General features: G+C 34.2%; 1 protein-coding gene across 1 annotated transcript; it reads left to right on the plus strand.

Moving 5' to 3' along the window:
- On the plus strand, positions 1–10,756 carry LOC140451001 (uncharacterized). The gene is made up of 8 exons (XM_072544706.1): positions 1–380; positions 483–772; positions 857–2,947; positions 3,079–3,676; positions 10,038–10,176; positions 10,493–10,561; positions 10,621–10,671; positions 10,736–10,756. The coding sequence occupies exons 1-8, from the start codon at positions 1–3 to the stop codon at positions 10,754–10,756; spliced, it is 3,639 nt and encodes a 1,212-aa protein (XP_072400807.1).
- Positions 10,757–11,157: the final 401 nt, after the last annotated feature.

Consider the following 11,157-nt stretch of genomic DNA (forward strand, 5'->3'; position numbering starts at 1 on the left):
ATGGATAAAGTATGTCAATATTGTCAGGCATTGAAATTTTGGAATGAAGCAGCCGGCATGTGCTGCGCATCAGGAAAAGTTGTGCTGTCACCTCTACCCGCTCCGCCGGAGCCTTTATTATCCCTTCTTACTGGCAATTCAGATGATTCCAAATTATTTTTGCGTAAGATACGCAAATTTAATTCTTGCTTCCAAATGACGTCATTTGGGGCAACTAAAATTTGCGATCGTGCATCCGATGGACGTAATTTTGAAACTACATTCAAAATTCAAGGCCAGGTGTACCATAAAATCGGATCACTGATGCCAATGCCTGATAACAATCCGAAATTTCTTCAAATTTATTTTATGGACGATTGTGAAGAGCGCGTGACGACTCGGTGCCTGTATAATTTTATTGAACAAGCAGAGGAAAGAGCAATTGTGATATTATTGGAAAATTTTTTAGAAGATCACAATTAACTAATTCAATTGATCAAAAGAGTTTCGCCAGGACTGCAAAATGACAATTATCAAATCGTCATAAAAGCCGACAAAGTACCATTAGGTGAACATGCTGGTAGATTCAACGCTCCAACTGTTGATGAGGTTGCTGTTATCATGGTTGGTGATCCAGTTGACAAAAGATCTATAAAAATTACACGGCGAGACAACACTGTCAGTACGATTTCGGATCTACACCGTTCATATGACGCACTACAATATCCATTGATATTTTGGCAAGGACAAGATGAATATCACCTTAATATCAAACAGTATGATCCAAATACCGGTAAATTTGACAATTATCTATTTACTTTCTTACTGTATGTATAGATTTTAATTTCGTATTGCATTTTATTTTTTATTTTTTTAGGTGATTACAGAAATAATAAAGTTAGCTCAATGAAATACTACGCATACCGAATAATGGTTAGGCAACATCAAGACAATTATATCCTTCGATATCGTCAGCTGTTCCATCAATACATTGTTGATATGTATGCTAAGGTCGAAAGCGAACGCTTGCGATTCCTTCGATTCAACCAGGCAAAACTACGATCGGAAGAATATATTCACTTACGAGATACTGTTGCTGGAAACATCGATGGAAATTTAAATCCCAATGACATCGGTAATGCTTTCATTTTACCTTCAAGCTACATCGGCAGTCCACGGAACATGCAGGAATACATACAAGATGCGATGACTTACGTACGTCATTACGGCCGACCGGATTTATTTATTACATTCACATGTAATCCGAATTGGGAAGAGATACAAACTTTAATATTGCCAGGACAACAAGCTATTCATCGTCACGATTTAACTGCACGTGTGTTTAAACAAAAATTGAAATCCTTAATTGATTTTATTGTTACATATTCAATTTTTGGTATCACACGTTGTTGGCTGTATACGATAGAGTGGCAAAAGCGAGGTTTGCCTCATGCCCACATTTTGGTTTGGCTTAAAGATAGAATCCGTCCTGAAGAAATCGATCAAATAATTTCAGCCGAAATTCCAGACCCATTAATTGATCAAGAATTATTTGATATTGTCACCAAACACATGATCCATGGGCCATGCGGTGCTTTCAACATGACGTCATCGTGCATGGAAAATGGAAAATGTAAAAAAAAATTCCCAAAGCCGCATACGAATCACACGATCACGGATATTGATGGTTATCCAATGTATCGCCGCAGAAGTACTGAGAATGGTGGCCACACATTTACAATGCGACTGTGGAACTTTCCAAATAAAGTTGAGTTTGATAATCAGTGGGTGGTACCATACTCACCACTACTTTCAAAAACTTACAAAGCTCATATCAATGTTGAGCTTTGCAGTTCTGTTAAATCAATTAAGTATATTTGTAAATATGTAAACAAAGGCAGTGATTTGGCCATATTTGAAGTACAAAACATAAATAAAAATGACGAAATAGCACGATACCAAATGGGCAGATACATTAGCAGCAATGAAGCTATTTGGCATAATCTCAGCTCTCCCATCCACGAAAGAGATCCTGCTGTCCAACATCTGGCAATACATCTTGAAAACGGTCAACGTGTATACTTCACTGAAGAAAATGTTCTCCAAAGAGCGTTCGAAGCTCCGAAAACGACTCTAACTGAATTTTTTGCATTGTGTCAAAAACCTGATGTTTTTGGCCAATTCGCGAAGACATTGGTGTTTGGTGATGTTCCACGTTATTTCACATGGAACAAATCCAGTAAAAAATGGGAGCCACGGAAACAAGGAAAACCACATCCTTCCATTACAGGCATATTCAAAGCTAAGACATTGGGGAGACTTTACACGGTACATCCAAAGCAACGTGAGTGCTTCTATTTACGTTTGTTATTGGTGAATGTTCCCGGACCAACGTCTTTTGAATTTTTACGAACAGTTAATGGTCGAGTATTCAATACATACCAGGATGCATGTCGTGAACTGCAATTGCTAGAAGACGATAACCATTGGGACTTAACGCTTGCTGATGCTGCGTTGACATCAACACCGAATAACATTCGTCAGTTGTTTGCAATTATTTTGACGACATGTTATCCCTCGCAAGCACAAACTTTGTGGGAAAAATATAAAAATTGTATGACAGAAGACATCTTGCACCGAATTAGACAAACAAATCAATGCCAAAACATAGATTATACACCAGAGATGTACAATGAAGCATTGGTCTTGATCGAGGATTTATGTGTTCTTATTTCAAATTTACCACTTAATCATTATGATATGCCATCACCTAATCGTCCAGCCACCGACTTAGTCAATACCGATTTACAACGAGAAAATCAATATGACCATGGAAGTTTAGCAACAATTATCATGAACAGTGCACCATTACTGACAGCAGAACAAAAAATTATTTATGATCGGATTATGCTGGTTGTTGCTGCTGAACAAGGCGGTTTTTTTTTCTTGAATGCACCCGGTGAAACCGGTAAGACATTTTTAATATCGTTGATTCTTGCCAAAATACGGTCGTAACAAAAAATCGCATTAGCAGTAGCATCGTCAGGCATTGCGGCTACTTTACTGGATGGTGGGCGAACAGCACATTCAACATTCAAGCTGCCATTGGACGTCGTAATAAACCAGATGCAATGTGTAACATCAAAAAGAATAGTGGAATAGCTGCAGTGTTGCGGAAGAGTTCTATAATAATTTGGGATGAGTGCACAATGGCACACAAATATTCACTTGAAGCATTAAACAGAACTATGCAAGATTTAAACAGCAATAATAAACTTTTCGGTGGTGCTATCTTACTTTTGTCTGGTGACTTCCGGCAGACCTTACCGGTTATACCTCGCTCTACTTTCGCGGATGAGATTAATGCATGTTTGAAACAATCATTCTTATGGCGAAGTGTTGAAACACTTCGATTGACCATAAATATGCGAGTACAATTGCAAAATGATCCATCAGCACAAATATTTTCCGAACAACTACTAGATATTGGGAACGGTAAAATAGAACTGCAACCAAATACGCAATGCATTAACCTACCAGACAATTTTTGCACTGTTGTTCAGGATAAAAATGAATTGATTCAGAGTATTTTCCCGGATATACAGAATAATTATTTGAATTATGAATGGCTTAGTCAACGGGCGATTTTGGCAGCCAAAAACGTTGATGTTGACGAAATTAACTTCCAGATACAACAGTTGTTACCAGGTGATCTGATGTTTTTTAAATCAATCGATACTGTTGTTGATAAAAATCAAAGTGTGAATTTTCCGATTGAATTTTTAAATTCATTAGATATCCCTGGAATGCCACCACATAATCTTCAATTAAAGATTGGTTCCCCTATTATTCTCCTCCGTAATTTGAATCCACCTCAATTATGTAACGGTACGCGTTTGGTCATCAAAAAGATCACCGGAAACATTCTTGAAGCAACCATTTTGGCTGGGAAGTTTAAAGGAAAAGTGGTCTTGCTGCCACGTATTCCGATGATACCATCAGATTCTACCATATCCTTCAAAAGGCTACAGTTTCCAATTCGTTTAGCTTTCGCCATGTCTATAAATAAATCTCAAGGTCAAACAATGTCCATTTGTGGTTTAGATTTGGAAAATCCATGTTTTTCTCATGGGCAACTATATGTTGCGTGTTCACGTGTTGGGAAACCGTCGAATCTATTTGTGTTAGCTAAAGACAGGTTAACCAAAAACATTGTGCACCGATTGGTGTTAAATTAAATTGAAATTGAAAGTATTTATAATTCAAAAAAATAGATATTAATGTATAAAAGTTTAAGACTGTCTGCCTTGCCTACCTCATTCATGAGTTTAAGCGTCACATGTTATTTACTGTAATATACTTATATTTGATATAAAATTAAATGGAAATAATAAATCTGATAAATTTTTATTTTGTACCTATTGATTTCTGCTTAATATCAAGTGTAAGAACATTTTAATTAATTGTGTTCAACGTACTTCCCCTTCAAATCTCAATCGAGTGAATTTGTATACCAACATCAACATTTTCGTCTTTGTTCGTAAATAATTTCATTGTACTAAAGGGTTATAGTAGTAGAAAGTCAAATAAGGAGATCACCATATTTTTTTACAAATACCATCTGTGTGAAAAAGCATAGTGGACTCCGTGACTGATGTTCTCTTATTGTTCCTCTTAGATTGTTTACTATAATGTAATATAACAAAAACTTTAGCCACAGCAACGCGTGGCCGGGTCAGCTAGTATATATATATATATATATATATATATATATATATATATATATATATATATTACCTTAAATTAGTTTTGTTTAGGTTGGGATAAGTTGAGTTCCCTTCCTGGGGTGTGTCCTACGGACGTCGGTAGGTCATCTCACATCCCAGGAAGGGAACTCGTACATTTTTATCTTAGTAATATACACCGATCAATATATTTTACCTTAATTATTTTTATTTAGGTGAAGATAGGTTGAGTTCCCTTCCTGGGGTGTGAGATGACCTACCGACGTCCGTAGGTAGGTCATCTCACACCCCAGGAAGGGAACTCGTATATTTTTATCTTAATAATATACACTGATTAATATATTTTACCTTAATTATTTTTGTTTAGGTTAGAATAGGTTCTTGGGGTATGAGATGGGGGATACCCTAGGACAGTACTCATATATTTTATCTTAATTTTTTTCGTTTAGGTTAGGATAGGTCATTTCACACCCCAGGAAAAAATACCGACGTCTGTAGATCACCATCTGTCTGCTAGACGTAACAAGACGTTTAATATATTATTTTTAACATTTCCCACGATTTTCCGTATCGACCTTGCACAGGTAAACTGTCTATTGCATATAGTTCCAATTGTTGTATATTTACCACTGAAGCTAGTATAAAAACGTAAAGTGTTCCTCATTTAAAAATGAATCGTTAATAGATAATATTATTGAATTGTCAATTTTTTTTATAATAACACCGCACATTTCTTTAGTATTGAGAAGAATTACAGGAATTTACGCTCGGAGATCAAAAGATAAGTGATGACATTAGAAGAAAATGTAACATACAGTGTAACATAAACAGAATGGAGGAGACCAGTGTCCTCAAAATAGCAAGAGATAAGTGGAATGACAGCCTTTCCATAGAGGTATTAATCCGCCAATGAACAAGCAGAATTGCTTATAAAGAAGAATAAGAAGAATTTCAGTTCTTTAAAATTTAAGAAAACTTATTTTTTTCTTTAAAAGTTTTGTTTAATGATTTTAGTAATTTCCAAAATTTGTTAAATATAATACAGAATTTATTGATCATTTTTGTTTTTCATTATTATCTAGTATTTATGTTTAATTACTGCATTTAGATTATCATTATATCCTAAAATAGTATTTACATATATAAGTCGATGAGCAGAGTAATAAGTGTTTATGCATGTATTACGTATATTACGTAAAAAGAAGTATTCCCTTCAAAAAATATAATATAAAATTTTAAGTATAGAGAATACTCGTGATACTATACATTTTTATAGGTTTGGAAACGTCGCAGTCAACTCTCAATATGGCCGCCCAAAAAGTGTGAAATTTTTAATTTTAAAAGTCATTTTTTATTTAAACAAATGGAAATTCAGCAAAATTTTTTTTTGGAAATAGCTTAAAATAATGTACATTTTCAAGATTTACAAAAATTTTTCACGAATGCGTGTGGCTAATAAATGCACCGGAACCTTAACTTCGGAAGACCTTTTAGATGCTAGGAATATTTTAATAAAACAAACTCAATGTGAATATTTCAAAAATGAAATAAAACAATTAAAAACTAATAATTCTGATAGTTTACAGAAAACAGTTAATAAATCAAGCAGTTTATTTAAATTATCGCCATATCTGGATGAAGATGGTTTACTTCGTATAAGAGGAAGATTGGTTGAAGTTAAAAATGTTATTTCAGAAACAAAAAGGCCAATAATTTTACCAAGAGAAAGTCGTTTAAATTTACTAGTTATTGAAGACTATCACAAAAGATATCACCATAGAAATCATGAAATTGTAGTAAATGAGATAAGACAAAAATTTTATATACCAAAAGTTAGATAAGTAGTTAATAAGATTAGGACCAATTGTCAAAATTACAAGGTCAAATTTGCTAAGCCAAAACTAGACTTACAACATTTACTGCTCCGTTAACACATACTAGCATGGATTATTTTGGTCCAATAAATGTAACTGTTGGAAGACGGACGGAGAAAAGATGGAGAGCTTTATTTACGTTATGCTTGACAAATTATATTAACAGAAGAAGACGACCAAGGCATATTTATTGTGATCGAAGTACGAATTTCATTGCAGCTGAACGAATATTGAGAGAAGAACTGCAAAAGGTTGACAGTAAATTAATAGCCAATTCACTGATTAGCCCAGAGCTAAAATTTCACTTCAACGCACCCCTTTCACCACATATGGGTGGGGCCTGGGAGCGCCTAGTGAAAGCGGTTAAAATTTCGTTATATGATTCATTACCAAGTGCAGTCACACTAACTTCCTAATACGCTGATCAGCTTAAGTCACTAACTTCCTAATGTCCTAATCAGCTTAAGATGGAATACTGGTAGTTCTGTTATGACATTGTGAAGTCACACTCTACTTCTAATACGATGGTCACGAGTAGTTCGGTGATGACACATAAACATAGCGGAACAAGAGATAATAATTTGGTGTGATTTAATTATGACCATTGTGAACGAATTTGATTTAATTTAATAAAATAGCTATATTTACGTAAATACGTGATATTTAACTATTTTAATTGAAATTTAACTATTTTAATAGACGATACAAGCAGGAACCCTACTGCTAATTACTTTATAGTTGTCTCATAGCTGCAGAAAATATAGTAAACTCAAGACCACTTACTTATCTTCCAATAGAATCTGAATCTCTAACCCCAAATCATTTTTTAATTGGATCTTCAAACCTAGATAAACCAATTGGATTTTTAAACGAAGATGTTAAAGTATTTAAATTTAATTATTTATACAGAGAGCAATTTGCAAATAAATGTTGGCGACGCTTTATTTCTGAATACATACCTGAACTACTACTTCGGGCAAAATGGCATAAACAAGTTGTATCACAGGACGATATTGTAATTATATGTCATAAAGATTTACCAAGATGCAATTGGCCAAAGGGTAAGGTAATTGAAGTTAAAAAATCACCTGATGGGCAAGTGCGACGAGCAATAATTCAAACAAAAAATGGAATATATGAACGTCCTGTTATAAAATTAGCAGTAATACCAATAAATGAAGACCAAAAGGATGATGACAAATAAGTGGTACAGTCTCTCTTTCCCATAGAACTGCACCGGGTGGGAGTGTTATGATTATTTTTATTATTTGTATACAATGTTTTTAGTTAATTTTTAGTTCTATTATGTTACCCAAAATTTCCCGTTGCTACTGTTCTATAGACTATGTCAAATATAATATCAAAACGTCAGAAAAAAAACTGTCACCGATTAGGGAAAAATTTAAATAATTTAGCAGACAGCAAGAGTAAGTCATGGGAATTAATTATTTTTTTATATTGTTAATTTTATATATTTGGAATTTCAGTTGTTTTTTCGCAAATAAAAACAGTTTACTACAAATCCGTCAATTGCTGGCTGTACAATAAATACAAATTCCCAACAGCGTTATTCCTTACATTTTTAGAATTTTCGTTTGTATTTATATAAAAAGCAGTTTTTTTAAGAACTATTTAGCGACATATTAGTGTTATTAAGATAACCATATGGATTCAATGCCAAGTACTAGTGGTAATTATTCTTCTCCACTATTCAGTGAATAAATGTACCTATTGTAGGCCTAGCCACAACCATATTCACGATAAAACGAAATGAAGAAGAAAAGTTTTTGCTATTAGGTTAGTTGCATTGTTAGTGTCACAGTGTGTTGTCTTTTGTCTTGTCTATTCTGGTTATTGTTATTATCTTCTTCTTAAAGTGCCTATCCGTTCCGGACATTGGCGATCATCACGGCTATCTTCACTTTGCTTATTGCAGCGCGGAACAGTTCAGTGGTAGTCGTGTTATACCACTTTCGCAAATTTTGAAGCCAGGAAATGCGTTTTCTTCCCGGTCCTCTCTTACCATTTACTTTCCCTTGGAGAATCAGCTGGAGAAGGCCGTAACGTTCTTGATTTCTCATTACATGACCTAGATATTCCAACTTTTTAGTTTTGACGGTCATGAGATTTTCACATTCTTTCCCCATTCTACGCAGGACCTCCACATTAGTAACTCTGTCAACCCAGGATATACGTAAGATGCGCCTATAACACCACATTTCGAAAGCTTCGAGCCGATTCATAGATGCAACAGTCAGTGTCCATGCTTCCATTCCGTAGAGCAGAACTGTGAATATGTAGCAGTTCAATAGACGGCATTTTGTTTTTAATGATATGTCTCGACTGTTGAAAATAGTTCTCATTCTAACGAATGCTGCTTTTGCTTTTATTATTCGCTGTTTAATTTCTGTTGAGTGGTCCCATTGGCTATTTAAATTGGTGCCTAGATATGTATATTGCTCGACTCTTTCGATATTCTGTTGGTTGATTGTAAGTTGAGCGTTTAGTATTGGTTTTTTACTAATTGTCATAAATTTGGTTTTCTTTATGTTAAGAGCTAGTCCGTATCTGTTGCTGACTTCTGTTATGCGATTTGTTAATATCTGTAAGTCATTCAGATTATCGGCAAAAACTATAGTGTCATCTGCATATCTAATGTTATTCAACCATTCACCGTTTATTAGTATTCCTTTCGCACAACCGTCTAAAGCTTCCTTAAATACCCATTCAGAATAAATATTGAACAACAATGGAGACAAAATACAGCCCTGTCGTACTCCACGTTCTATTGCAATTTTATCAGTTAACTGGTCTTCTATTTTGATTTTGGCCGTTTGATTGTAGTAAATGTTTCTGATAATTCTAAGATCTTTGTTGTCAATTCCAATTTCTTGCATTAGAGTCATTAATTTGTCATGTTTTACTCTATCAAATGCCTTCTGGTAATCTATAAAGCATACGTATATATCACAATTCACATCCCTGCATCTCTGAAATAGCACCTGTACAGCAAAAAGGGCCTCCCGTGTTCCCAGAGCATCACGAAATCCGAATTGTATTCTTGTTAGTTGTTCATTATAAACCATACTTTTAAGGACTTTTAGTTATTTATTAAAAAATTTTGTGTGAGACACAAAAGAAATTATTAATTAGTTACATGGAGCAACATGAAGAGTTGCGTAGGGGACAATTTACTGCAACTTTTACATACAAAAAAGCCCAACAACTTTGGGAAGAAATTACCACCAACTTAAATAGTGTCCCAAATGGTCAATCAAAAGATTGGATAAAATGGAGAAACGTAAGTTTTTTTATATAATAAAATGCCATCGTGACAAGTACGATTATTGAAATCAGCAGCTTATTTCTTTTTTTTTCAGACATAGCAAGATATGAAAAAAAATGCAAAGGCAAAAAATGCTGCCATAAAACGTTACAGGAATATAACGGGAGGAGGCCCAGCATGTTCCAGCAGTCTCAGTAACACAGAAACTGAGGTAATAAGTATGATTAGCACTATGCAGACTGATGGGATTGGTGTTGAAGAAACCCCATTAGAATTTTCTTTGGAAGAACAAGTAAGTACTTTTTATAACTGTGCTCTGCTAGGTACAAATTTTGTTATGGTAAAACTCAAATTCAATTGAAGCCTGTTCTTACTACAGACATTTAATTTTAATTAATTGAACTGGTTTAGTAGCTGCTCAAAATTGAACCAGTATATTTAATAAATATTAATAAAATAAAATTTGTTGAAACATTCCGTGTCGCTTTTCACCTTATACTAAATGTTTCGTTGTATTATATATTCTAGTAAAATTGGGGTTTCCTCAAAATTAGTCATTACTGTAAAATGATATTTTAAAACTAATTTTTTGTTCAAATATGTTTTAGAGCTTGCCTTCTACAGAAACTCCTCTTGAGGATGTTATATATGATATTGCCGAGATGGATAGTGAAAAGGTAACTTCTTCTCTTTAAAATTATTTAGAATAAAGTACCTATTATTAATTTCTTTCCAGGAAAACGTAGAGCAAAAGATTGTGACCGAAACTGAAGAGAAAAACATTGGGGTAATAGTCAAATCAACTAAAAAATGTGCGTTGAGAGTTTGTAACATATTTTTTATTATTGCAGGCCCATCAGGAACCCAACTAAACGTTGGAATATCCAATACAAAAAAAGTAAAAGGTAGAAATCAACCACCTAGAAAAATGTCGAAGACTGCTCGGCTACAAACTTCACTTGCCTTAAGTCAGAAACATCTAGCTTCCATGAAGCAAAAAAATGATATCGAAGCAGCCTACTACAAAAACAAAAATTTTATAGATGGGTTAAAAATAAGGGCTCACCTACGGTCGGAAAGATTTCAAAATGTATGGTGGAGACACCTAAAAATGTAAATACATAATTTATTTATTGTTTTACTATTTTATTACCTACCTACCTTCAGTCTATGACCATTTATTTGTTTATCATTGTATTGCTTACCTTAAGTTCAGGGGGAACACCATTGCAGGTTAGTAAAATTAGGATAGGGTGGTTTAATGTAGGACGCC

Source organism: Diabrotica undecimpunctata, chromosome 9 (genome assembly GCF_040954645.1).
Source record: "Diabrotica undecimpunctata isolate CICGRU chromosome 9, icDiaUnde3, whole genome shotgun sequence".
Classification (NCBI taxonomy): Eukaryota; Metazoa; Arthropoda; class Insecta; order Coleoptera; family Chrysomelidae; genus Diabrotica; species Diabrotica undecimpunctata.